General features: G+C 34.9%; 1 protein-coding gene across 6 annotated transcripts in view; it reads right to left on the reverse strand.

The window, feature by feature from the left end:
- Positions 1 to 13,462, reverse strand: part of Elavl2 (ELAV like RNA binding protein 2) — a 168,747-nt gene extending 155,285 nt beyond the window's left edge. The window contains exons 1-2 of one of the 6 annotated variants that reach the window (XM_010627000.2): positions 13,165 to 13,461; positions 12,810 to 12,907 (exon numbers count right to left, since the gene is read on the reverse strand). In XM_010627000.2, the coding sequence (XP_010625302.1) occupies positions 12,810 to 12,836 (27 nt within the window). In that variant the 5' untranslated portion in view covers positions 12,837 to 12,907; positions 13,165 to 13,461. Of the gene's footprint in view, positions 1 to 12,809; positions 13,011 to 13,164 lie in introns of those variants that run through there. The other 5 variants (XM_010626989.2, XM_033759156.1, XM_033759154.1 and 2 more) reach the window with 5 other exon arrangements.
- Positions 13,463 to 13,847: the final 385 nt, after the last annotated feature.

Here is a 13,847-nt window from a genome sequence, read left to right on the forward strand (position 1 = left end):
ATAAATGTTTTATATATACAGCAAAACTTTTTAATTTTTAAATATGTATTATAACATTAAAGAAGAAAGTAAATAGCCTGCATGCTGTAGATTGGATGTGCAGTTTTACACTTTAAAATGCAAGAGCACCTGGAATGAGGTGGCTGGGTCTGAGAATAACTGAGATCAGGGAAAGACTGACAGGTATACAGGGAGGTTCAAGACGCTAATAATAATGAAAGTGTTTTGATGGTCAAAATATTATTTACCGGAAACTGGAAAAGAGAGTTCTGAACAAATAGCACCCCTGCACCAACAAGCCCAAGAGGGTTGAGAAGGAGAGAAATGGGAGAGCAGAGCCCATTAGGCTTGTGCCAGGCTTAGTTCTAGATGCCTCTGAGACACCTTTGTGCCTAAGGAGAACCTGAAAAATACTGCTGTGAAAGGACAAATGACGGCATTAAGCAGACTCCTAGACATAGACAATAATGATTTCTCCCACTAACTAGCTGATTCCCTTCAGCAAGTCACTCTGAATCTCGTAATTACCAGAACACTGGATTCATAATAATAATTGTAATATGCATTAGATTTTAATAACACTCATCATTTTACAGATGAAGAAATTGAGAAAGTTACAATCACATACCTAGAAATTAATGTCTGGGATTTGACTCCAAATAGTCTGGTTCTAGGGCCTAAGTCCTTAACTACTATGTATTAGATACCACTCAGCATGTTTTACATTTCTCAGTAATTTTAAAGATAAACAGCAGAAATTACAGATGTCATGACACTTGTAAGGCAGGCGGCAGAACCACTGAGCTAAATCCCTGGCTGAGATGTCATGACACTTGAAAGAGAAAAACCATATGGAAAATAAGTATTACAATTAATGTGAACAGATACAACTTTTTGTCAGAAATAATCCGTATTCCTATGTCATGTTGTGCTATCACTGACAAGTGGAAGTGATATAAGACTGATAGCTGTTTCTTTAATGTGCTTCGGATCAAACACACTAGGACTTTTAGAAATATAAGATGTCCTAAGATGTTATCAGCTTCAGGTAATAATGATAGGGGGGTGAGAAAATTTAATTTGTTTTTATATATTTTAAGAGGTCTGCTCCATAACCATATAATAAAGTTATAATGTGATTAAAAAGAATAATGCATAGTATATAAATATGTATTAAAATTTTAAAATGTTTCATGAAATATTATCAAATCTATTAAACTTCATAAAAAGGATGTTCACTAGAATATTAAACAGTGGCTATTTTGAGGTAATAAGTGTTAGATTGATATTCTTTTCTTCATATTTTCTGCACTATTGGATCTATAAAAATTCTTAGCATGCATTCTTTTTCATATAAATCTGAGAAACTGTTTTGTGTTTTTACAGGAAAAAACATCTGCTGCTCAAGCTTCAGGCCCTCTACAGCCACTAGTTAGGAGCAATTGCTAGATATTGCATGCTAAGGACCAATGACCTCCTAAAAAATTACTTAGATCCAGAGAAAGACCACACCAACCGCCCTGAAGCTTCATAGTTTATAAACAAAATAATATTTATTTTCAAAAATGAATCTTGAAATAATACATATGAAAAATAATCATGGCAAAGAGATAAAAATCTCAGAAATTGCTCTACCTTTTCTCAAACTAAAACATCAGATATAATTATCCCATTCAATTAGAATTGCCTAACATTTACTATATACAAGAACATCAACCATTTTCTTAATTTACTGCCTAACTATATTATGACTAAGGGATGTTCTCTTTTTCATTTAATTAATCATGTCTTTTCCTCTATTTTATTCTTTCCCAGAGTTGCTTAAGAATCTCATAAAATGAACCTTCCTTCCCAACAAGCAAAGTCCTTAGAGTGATTTGCTTATATTTCTATGGCATATAAAAATGAAACCATAATATAGTAAATAATTATAATGAGATTGAACAAAAGCTGGCTTCCTGACAGGTACCATTTAGAGAATTGCTATATCACTGCTCTAAACAGTCACCTGACTTAGTTTCAATTTTTTATTGCTTAACTTTTTTCTTTAAAGTCACTTTAGAGAATGGGATACTGACCCTCAACTCCATAGGATAATATAGTCTCTGAACATTCTCACATATTTCATTTTACTTTTTAGAAATATTGCTAATCTCATGGCTGGGGGTTTAACAAGAGCTATATACAGAAATTGTTTATCATAAAGAAATAATATGTTTAAATATGTGGCATTGTAGAATTGGAAAAGAAGGCACTAAGAAACAATAGCAAGTTAAGAGAAACTTTTAAAATATGGCATATTTTTAACATGCCATTACTATTTTTAAGCTTTATGAAGAACAGACATATATTGTTTTTAAGATATAAATTATGACCATTTTGAAAAGAGCCTTATTTGTCATAAACAGAGAACATAAAGTGTTGTTGCCTTCACTTACACACTCATTTGACTCACGGTGCAGTCTTCAATAATTTTAAACTAAACAAGACTGCAGCAATCAATTTCCTTCCAATTTATTGGGCATGAGTTAAAGCCAATTAAAAAACCATTTTTGGTACAATTCAAGGGGAAAAATGTATAAATCCATGAAAAACAAATTCCAGTTCTAGACGTGAGTCATCACTATTCTAAATATTGGTGTCAGCCCTAAATCAGAAAGAACAAATCCCAAAATTGTGTAATGCACTCTGGAAACTGCATTTATCAGCAGTGATTTAAGACAATTGTTAATGTTTTTATAAGAAAGTGACCTGAAAGGAAAACCATGCACTTTCAACATTGTTTCAAATGTGAATAATTTTTGCAATAAAATTGTTGCAGCTTCTTGAGTTTATGAATTAAGAACTGAGGTAGAAAGTGACCTTTACACAAAGAAAGCAAAACATTTTGCTTATAATTTTAAAGTATCTTTTACCTATTAGACCATGTCTCCTTTCACATGAATATAGTGGCTCTCTTTTAAGATTACAAAATGAAACAATCCCTGCACGCTCTGGATATTCTTAAGGTAATCAAAGCAGCAAAATTGAAGCTTCTAGGTGGGAAATTACAGCTATAAAATACAGCCATACATTTTCAATTTGTATATTAAAAAGGCTTTTCAAGTTCAGGGTTGTCACAGTTAAGACTATTGAAACAGACCTGAATTCTGGTTCTGCCTCTCCGGTGTCCTTGGTAAATCACTTCAGGCTTGTCCAATCTTTCTAAGCCCCAGCTTTCTCACTAGTAAATGGGTATTAAGAATAATAACTAACTTTTAGGGATGCTATAATCAGTAAGCAAATATGTGTATATATTTGTTAAGTGCTTAGGAGAATGCCAACCACAGAGTGAATCTTCAATGAATTACAGAAATGGGGGAAAGTCCCACACTGGCTCACACACTGCCTGTGTATTAATGCCTCTACCTACCTATAAAAGTGTTTTTTCTTTTTAAGTACAGGTGCCTGGTCTCTCCTCTGGGAGATTCTACTCATTAATTTTGAGGTGAGTTCTAAGCACAAGTTTTTATAAAAAGCTTCATAGGTTATTGTGCAGAAACACTGATTTACAGCAAAAAACAGTAAAGACTTTTCAAAAACAGTACAGATATTTTCAGTTGCTCAGTTAACGTGGAGTTAAATTGATTTAAACTGTTTTGACTCTGCTGTCTGTTGAGCATATTAATTTGAATAATTGCCAAATTTGTACTTTGTGTGAGTTTGAATTTTAACTGGACGATCTTAAGATTTTATTTATATTCCTAGGTCTGAGAGGTCACAGAATAAGCTTGATTTTTCACCATTTCTTGTTAGTGAGATGAAAGAACAAATATGTGAAGTAACTGGGAAATTAACAGTCATTCTACTGGCACAGGTATATTTTAGTGTTTGCTAAATTTGTAGCTTTTACTTCTTATGGCAGATAAGCCAATGCTATCAAATAATTTTTTTTTCTGAGCTATGTTTTCTTGAGTTAATTTTCTATTGCCTTACTTCCAGATAAGTAAGGAGTTTTCTCAGTGATAGAGATAGGGTTACCACCCAGTTAAGAAAAGCAACTTCCAGCAAAATGTATGTTGGCCTGAAACAATATCCCACATTACTTGCCATGATTGTTTAGCACAAATAAAGGTATTTTTCCCAGGCACTTATAATTAACTATCGCCAGACTCTCCTTAATATTTTTCCATTAGTAGAAATTTACTTATTAGATTGACAACCTGTCTATCAACCTGTCTTTCTGGGAAAGAAGTGTCTCCCAGGAGACTTTAGGTTTTGGTAATATCAGTAAGGGGTGGGGGTGGCACCGGTTCAGGTGAATAAAAGACAGTCAGATTCTAGAGGTATGAAGAGAAGGTGATCAGAACATTAGGAAACCAATCAAATGATTTTCACCAGGTCTAGGTGTAGCTGGTATATTCTTAGACTTCTAGCTTTTATAGGATCTGTCAGTAGGAAATCAGAGTGATATACACCCTGACATATCTGTACAAAGGTATTCCAATGCTACCAAACCACAAGATAGAATTTTTAATTTTAAATTTAGAGCTTCTAGAGACTAGGTCATATTCTCCCCCTGCATTTAAGAATGCAAATACATAGATTACCTAAAAGAGTGCAAATCATAGAAATTACCTCAGGGGGAAAGTAATTATTCCCTGGAGACATTTTACCTTCAGGGTTTAGAAATGACTGCAGTCTAGATATAGTTCAACATAATGTATTAGCAAGCTGTGAGTCGGTCAAGATATTGGTGAAAGAGTTGATATGCCTAGATTCTGGTTTTCAAACTGTTTTTTTAATTCATATGCTTCTGTATATAAAATCAGTGATAGCATTTGCTTTTCATCATGGAGCCATCATAAAGCTAAACTAAAAGTACACCTATGAGCAGTGGAAATATTTTTATTTTGGTAACAGAAGAATTGAAAGGATTGGTTTTGTTTAGTGTAATACAACTTTTTAGTTGTATGAGCCATTTTTCAATATGATTCTCCAAAAGTTTTAAAATCCAGACATAGGATAATAACCCTATGTTAAAACTCAAGTGAAATTGTCTGAAACTTGCTAGACTATCATGGAATGTGGAAATAAAAATCTTCCTGCTATTTGTTTGTGAATATAGTGTTTTATGTAAGCCTAGCTTTATATAGTTGATTTCTAAAACATTCTTCTTTGAAATTTTAGGGAGGGGAAAGCCCTTTCAGAGTTTTTATTTAACTAGCAGAGACTTATTTTATCACAGCTGAAAGCTTGAACAGCTGTTGACTGAGACTTTTCTGTTCCCCTGGGTGAGAGGACAGCCAGCGATGTATGTGGTCAGAAACGTATTCCAGGGCAACCCATCCTAGGATTGGGGAAGAGATAACTTACTAGCCGCTGTGTCACTCAAAAGGGAGATTCTTTCCCTCTTAAAACCAACTACCTTGAGAATCTGCTTTCTGATCCATAGTCCAATCACACAGCTCATATGATCATAGGGATCCCTTGAAGGACACCTGATATCAGGATCAGGACTTGGCAACCTTTTAGAATTTATCAATATCCCTTTCTATATATGCTATAGGAAACTTCCTTTTCATTTAGAGTGTGTTTCTGAGTCTTTATTAGTGGATACTAAATAGATAACTCAATTTGAACTTATACAAAGAAGAACAAACAAAAAGAATATTTCAGAATAGTTGTCACTGCAGTACTATTTATTGTATCCACTAGAGGACTTCCTTTCAGAATAGCACAAAATAGCTCTCTTCTCTAATCCCTGTGGCCTCTGGCATTTGATGCTCAACTAACTCTTGAGTTGGGCCACTGGCTACATATCAATGTTAGAATGAAAACATTCCCCCTACTTTAACACCTCCTGCTAGTCCAATAAAGCAATGTTTAAATAACTGAACTGGCTTCAATGAACTGTACTTTGCCATTTTTTCCTGCTTCTTAGCTAGATAAAATGGAGATAATTATGAAGTGGATGAGCAGGTTTAATGAAAGCCAGTTTCTTTTGGTATACTCCTGAAGCAGCAATCATCATCTGTTTGGCTTTTGAAGAGCAACAATTATAATCACTTAAACCCCCAAGGGGAACAAAAATAGAATTTACATTAGCATATAAAATATACAGCTGGATTGGGCAAGCCTACAAAATTCTGGGGAAATCATTCTAATCTGAATGCTATTCAAACTCACAAGTAAAATGAGTTCAACAGTATTTTACATACTTCCTTCCTATAAAACAATACATAGAACAATACTGAGAGGATTTTCCTAAAAATGAGCACAGGGAAATGAAAAATTGTTGCCAGGAGAGAATCCCAGTGGGAACCAGCTAAAATGATTTGCCAAAGTATCAGAGAGCAAAATGCGTAATGCAGTTCACACAAAGTTCTGATCACTTTGAAGTGAAGGGTTTTCAAAGTGAAACTATGTACATTTGGGAGTTTAAGAAGAAAAACATGGTGGTTTTAGTTTGATCAATGTTGAAAATTAATGATAAATAAGGAATTCAGATAAACAGCACTTCCTTTCTCCTTTGCAAATGTGAAAGCAAAACAGAGGAAAGTGCGAGAGCTAAACCTGATACTTCATTGTAAGCAGCTGAACTCTTTTCTATTTTAAAATATTTTCATATCATTACCTCTCAACTTCTTCATTACAACCCCTTGCTCATTTTAGCTGGGTTCATAGGCAATATTTCTCAGCATTTATATTATTTAATTACTTTTTCTTTTGTGTGCCTTGCACAGTTTGCAAGATATTTTTTTTTTTTTTTTAGCGTAGAAGAATAAAAATGGAGCCTTTCCTTTTATCCATTATGTTACGGGGTGGGTGGGGGAACCTACGATAAAATGATCACTATATTAAAGGCTTTCCCAGCTGTGCACATTTGTCAAAAGCAGTGTATCTGAAAAATTCCACTAAAGAATCTTTAAAAACTTAACATCCTATGTGGAAAAGTCTCTCATCATAAGCACATACCAATATGTAAAGATGAGATAAACATATACTTCATATTTCTGTATGTTGTTTGAAGATGTACTACTATATTTTTCAAAATGGAAAACAAACAAACAAACAACAACAACAAGTCAGCATGCAAACAAAACCTTGCCTCCACTAAGAGGCCTTCCCAAATAGCATACCATACTAATGCCAACCGCAAGCTTACTGATAATAGCTCACTCTGTGTTCATAAAAGCACTTTGTACATACTTCTGATACCAATGACCTTACTGCATATATATATCTATCTCATACACAGACCGTGAATTAATTGATAACACAGCTTCTTTTCCAGAAGAGCATTCCCAGGCTTATACCCTTGTGCCTAACATAATGAGCACACAAGAATGTCTGCAGAGTAAATATATCATTCATGTATATTCCAAGGCACATCGAAATGTTATGGTATCCATGGCAAAAATCATACATTCAATATTGTCTCTGCTGTAGTATCAGTTGCAATGGTGATAGATTAAGCACTGAAACATTAGAAATTCAAATCTAGATTTCTTAGCTCTCATTATAGTTAACAAAGGATGGTGGTAATTCTTTATTTTGAAAATCCATAACATAACTTTACTGTGAAAACAAAATGTAATGATTTCATATTTAAAAGCATTTATAGGGAAAATTGAGGCACATAGCTTGAAGGATTTCAGAACCAATATAGGACTTTCTTAGGGTCATTTTGGTGGATTTTCCCCCTACTTCAAATATAGTGCATATTTTTCTTACTAATTTTTCAAGTAACAGGATAATTTTTTAGGAAGTTATAAGAAGGCAATAATGGGAAGGTAGAAAATACTCTACTGACATCCTACAACATACCTATATTTTAAAATAATAATGTATTTAAAATTCTTATTAGCTACAACTCAATTTTGTTCATTAATCATCTCATAAATTTTGGCTTTGTTTTGATTTTTTATTTATTTATTTTTTTAGATAGGATGTCACTATTTAGTTCAGGCTGGCCTTGAACTCATAGTGATCCTCCTGCCTCAGCCTCCTGAGTGGTAGGAATACAGGCATGCATCACCACACCCAACATATTCTTAGAAGTTTAAGAAAAATTGCTTTAATAACCTGTCCATTTGGTTTCATATTGATGTTACAATAACTTTATATTTATGTGTGTATGTATTTATTATCTATATAGACAAATTTGTGTATTTTTTATAAATTTGAATTAGAAAAACTATCTGTATAGCATAAATATCCAAATAAGGATAAAACAGAAAGTTATATAAACATATCATTAACTATGATAAAAAACTGAGCCTGAGTTTTATCTATAATGAACCGGCAACTAAAATTAGTCTCTTTCTTTTTCGGGGAGGTGGTTGAGATAGATTCTCACTACAGTATATAGTATAGGCTGGTCTTCAGCCACCACGATGCCTCAGCCTCCTGAGTGCTGGGGTTACAGACATGTGCCACCATGCCTGGCTTAAAATTATTATCTTGGAAGAGAAACTTTTGGTGTCTTTCAAGAAAGGGGTTCCAAGGCCAAAGTGAAGTTGAGTTGCACGTGAGTCCCTGTGGGACTTAACACTCAAGCTTCCCTATACTCCCCTTTATATTATTGCTTATAAAAGTTCCAAATTACCTGACTTTGAAAGAATCTGTTAACACTCATAGTAATGTGGTTTTAATATGGTAGATCTGCATGATTTCCTTTTATAAAAACCTAAAACAAAAAGGGTAACCCAGCTTTAAAAAAATTCTTCATATGGTTATTAATTCAAATGCTCTTTTGATGCATAAGCTTTCTGCATTTTTAAAAAAGTAATTCAAATTTTAAAAATTTACGCAGAATAACTTAGAAGACCATTTATTGCATAGAGCACAGGTAGAATTATTCTGGGTGCTTTCATTTTTCCTCAGGTCACAGAGTAATACTGAGCCGTTTTCTCTTGAATATAAATGATGTCCTTAAACATTTTTTCTTTGGTACTTGGTGGGACTTGATTGAACTATCCTGATAAAAATCTTAACATCTCCACTTTTTTTACTCTAAACTAATAAATAAAACAAAGGATAGCAAGTTTATTATCTTTGTCCCAATCTGCCAGGTCGGGTTTTATTAAAAAAAAAAAAAAACCAGCAGTAGGGCATTTTAAAGGAACAGTCTGATATTTAAAGTCTATCATTTTTAACGTTTAAAAAAGGAATCATATAATGGGGCTGCACTGGAAACTTTCTGAATCACTTTTTATCTTTATGCCTCTTTTAGTTCACCAAATGAGGGCATTTAAAAAATGGAGAGCCCTTAATCACTGAATGATTAGAGCAGAGACTAATTGGTTATATCAAAGTAACCTCTAACTTAGAAAATAAGTATCATGGCAAAAATATGAAATGATTACTACCTATATAATCATATAATTTATTATTAGGATATATTAGCTTAATCAAAATTTTGAAGTTTTTAAAATGAAAATTAAATCCCATTAAACTGGTAAAATAAAATCAATCTGCTTATTTGAGTTTAAGTCAATTTTAAGGAAACCTGGGTTTGCCTTTAAATTTTAGATTTCCATTTATTAAGTAGTCATTGTTGGTATTTGAAAATACTTTTATCATTACAAGTGACTTAAACTTGCTCTCCTTTTTTTTTCTCTTTTTGGTGGCATAAACACACTTCTCCATAATTAAATGTCCTAAAAGAAAAACAATCAGCCAACCTAGGTAAAGAACCCAGACTCAATTTGAGTTAGGAATGTTTCAGTAAGATTTTTTGCTTTTAAGAATGTTGTATTATGCAAGGTGCCAAGATTAACAGGTAATTAGAATTTGTAGAAATTATGTGGGTTTTATGTGGGAGGTTTTTAAAAAATCTAGTAAATTCTCATTTTTCTATTATTTGATTCCCACTGTGTTTCATTTAAGATCCAACTTTGTAGTCAGATTTTGAGTCAAATCCTTTCTTAATGGTTTATGAGCTATCTAAATTTAGCTACTTAGTTCTTAGGCAAAATAAACATCCTGCCTAGAGTGTTTTGAAGATTAACTAAGATAACATAAAAGAAGCACTCTGTACATGACTAGAGCTTGTCAGGTAGACAACAAATGTTATCTACTAAAGTGAACTTCTAAGCTATTTTAGGTAATATATACACAAGAAATTTTACATTAAAGTAATGAAAGTTATTTAATAATAGTTATTTAATAATGAGCAATAAAGGGAACTTACTTTAGTTAAAGTAATAAATGAAGGTTACTTTTACATTTTTTGTATTACTGCAACCATTCCTTTTTACTTCTTTGCTATTGGGTACTACTTATTCCCTAGATGTGTCAAGTCTGCCATGTAATATTAGATATTGTGACCAAAACTCAGCCCCAATCAGAACATCTCACCTACTTTTCTTCTTTATGTACAATCATCTATTCACTCAATGCATCTCAGTATTATAGGAAGCAATGAATATTTCTATGAGAATACCACTTTATCGAAAACTTAGAATCTTGTTGAACACTTAAAATTTTGTTCTTATGAACATTTTAATCTTGCTGCTATCTGTAATATTTGCTCTAATGGGCTGAGAGTCAGTGAACACATCAGGACATGTGCACAGTATTTCTAATGTGCCAATAAGACACAAATAGATATATTTTCTGCATAAAAAGATAAATTCAAAATATTTATACTTTCCAGAAAAGAATAGAATTTGGGTAACCTGAAAATTGGTAAATAATTATAATATTAATAAAAGAAAGCATCAGAACTATAAAAGAAATTAAACGAAATACATTATTATTATTATTTAGGAGATAATTTTCAATTACCCAACTTATTTCAAATCACAACTCTTTATGAGTGTCTTCAATTGAAACTGTATTTATAAAGTGTAGGTACAAACTACAGTAGAGTGCTTATTTGATATTGAGTATGACTTAACTTTGAGTAAAGATATTTTTCTCAAAGTGTTAATCTAATTTTACATATATCTAAGGCATGTATTTACTTATAATTCTCTATACAGGCAGTAGTAAATAATTTCTTCCTTTAATACTGTGTATATTGATATAGTTTAAGATTTTTTATTTAAAGCTCCAGATAGTGCTAATGTTCATGATTAACTATAAAACTAAACAGCTATGATTGTTTGGTAGTACGGCCCAAAGAGAATTATACAATTAAGATAATTGTTGACTATCTGTGATCTAATATCAGCACCTAAGAAAAGCACCCTAGTGAAACTGTTACTACTAAAAATATATATGATATTATATTCTAATCCAAAATTTTCTGAGTTGTTTTTTTCACAAATTTTGCTGAACTAATTCTTCTTGTATCAACAGATTAGTAATTTAGATAGTCATTTGTTTTTGAAGCTCTGAAACTGAAAACATCATTAAAGATGATAACTGCAAACAACAGCAAGACTAAGAGTAATAGCGCTGACTTGAGAAACTGCCTCTTTAAGGTGTCACTTTCCTGTGATAAGTTGCTATGACAGTTTTGAGTGACAATAACTTCATGTAAAATAGACAAAAAGTCAATTAAAATAAGCTATTAAAATAGATGCCAAGTAAAATACATTAATCTTTATTGCAAAAATGTACAGTCATAAATTTTTTTGTGTTTCCTCTGATCATAGGAAGTTTGTAATTGCTCAAAAATATTTCAGAATAGGTCTTGAGAAATGTAGGCACATGCAATCATATTTCCATGCATAGACATTGTAAGAATGGGCTCAACAAAACAAGAACAAATTCCTCTCAGGGGGCATTTCTGTTTCCTTCCCATCGTTCAAATTTTAAAACTTAGATGTGGTCTTTTCATCTAAGAATGTGCAGGTCCATAACAATATAGGGCAACTCAGTCATCTCCATAGCAACAGCTCTGGATGAGTTAAAGAGCAACCAGAGTCACAAAAAGAAAAAAAAGTTTTAGGACTACTGAATACCACTAGTGTGTGTATATGTGTGTGTGTGTGTGTGTGTGTGTGTGTGTGAGCGTGTGTGTCTGCAAATCTAGTCAAACAATTTAGCAAAGTCCAGAGCACAAGTTAAGCCTTTATTCACTAAATTTTGAATCAGTAACTTTGCAAGAAATACTATGCTGGATAGCTGTTTTTAGGAAATGAATGGGATAAAGAACTCAGTAATCCTTACCTGAAATATAGCTCCTATTTTAAAACAAATGAAAGGAAGTTCAAAAGGCTGCTGAAGGAAGACTCTTAAGTTAATCTGTACACTTTTTAAAAAGGATGGAGGAAAGAAAATATTGATAAGGAGGGTAATATGCAATTCTTCTTTAAACCTTCTAGGTCTATAATCTTCCAAATGTATCATTTGGTCATAAGTCAGCACTTAACATTTGTGTGAGAAGGGAAGGCTTCTGAAATTGCTCCATGAGGAAGCGTGAGGAAGAAGGGAGCAGGTTAACAGTGCAGGTGAGGGCACAGAAATGGCTGTACTGGCTGAGGGTGATCCCATTGTTCCTTTTCTCCTTTAGGATTTTCCTCAGAAACGACCCAGACCCAGCTTCTGTTCGAAGTTCAGAAGTCAGAGCTGCAACCCTTCTTTTGAAATCAGACAAAAACCTAGTTCTCTGGACTCCCTCCCTGCACCTCTCTCCAGCGAACTGCCAGCCCTCACCCATTTTAAATGCATCAAGCCCATTACCATACCAATAGCATCACATAGATAAGCACAGAACTTGCCTAATGACCACAATAGAGAGAAAAACAAAATCAGAAGTGCAGTTCTTCCTGTAATCATCCCCTCCTCCTTTTAGTGTGAGGAGTCCCCTTAACCCACCCAAAAACCGAGCATACGAGAAGAAATGGTAATTTTTGGTTTAAAAGTTCACTTACCACGGCAACCTCATATTGCTTTGTCATGCTTTTTACACTTAATTTTTCAAAACTGCTTGTGCAGGGCGCAGTACTGGGAAGGCAGGACTAAAGTATCTCTAGTAATCACAACAAAAAGGAGAGAACATTCACCAATCAGAATTACATTTAAATGCACAATCAAACCCCAAAGCGAGCCGCGAGGTTCACACCAAACCGGGGAGGGGGAGGGGGAGGAAAAAACCAAGCGAACAAAACAAAAGGTAAAAGCGAGAGTTGAGTGGTTGGAGGGGAAATTGACCCAAGCCGCCTTCTGACCGAGGAAGGGCTTTAAAGGACCACTGCCACCCCCGCCCCCAGCACCCCCGCGTTTTACCCGAGTGACTGCACTGCCTCCAGCCAGCTCAGCTGCAGGAGAGGAAAGCCCATCTAAGTTCACCAGCCCTGCCACAGTCTTCCTATGCCCTTGTGCTCCTCCAGGAAGACACTGTAGAGGCGCCCGTCCACTGGAGGTCTGGGTTTAGCGGCGCCTGCGGGGCTGCTGCAACCCGGGCTGTGCGAATCGCTGCTACGACCGCGGCCGTCTTGTCCCTGCCTCCTTCGCGCCGCACAATAGCCCCGGCTGGGTGCACCTCATTAAGCCAGCCCGGGAGCCCCGGAACCAGGCACGCAGTGTGACAGCGCTGCCCCTTTGTAATGACTGTGTGATGGATGCAACCACAGGGTGGGGTCTGGGTGGGTCAAAACTGTTAATGACAGTATGTATCATTCTGTCTGTCCTCCAGGAGAGGGACGCCCCCCTCACCTTACACACACGCACACTCCTCCCTCTTCCCCACCCCCGAGTGGCATTCGCTGCAGTGAGCGTTCAAATAAGTAGAAAAACCATCGGATCATTTCCAACGGAGATTACGGACAGCGGATTTCTCCAAACTCTCAAGGAGAAGACCGTAAAATTGAAGAGTGGGGCGGCGGGACGAGGAGAGCGGGGTGCGGATGGTAGAAGGGCGAGCGGGGCGGTCACTGGCCAGGAGTTTGCGGCGGCCTCCAGAGCGCACA

Source organism: Fukomys damarensis, unplaced genomic scaffold, assembly GCF_012274545.1.
Source record: "Fukomys damarensis isolate Sample0158 unplaced genomic scaffold, DMR_v1.0_HiC HiC_scaffold_36, whole genome shotgun sequence".
Lineage (NCBI taxonomy): Eukaryota > Metazoa > Chordata > Mammalia > Rodentia > Bathyergidae > Fukomys > Fukomys damarensis.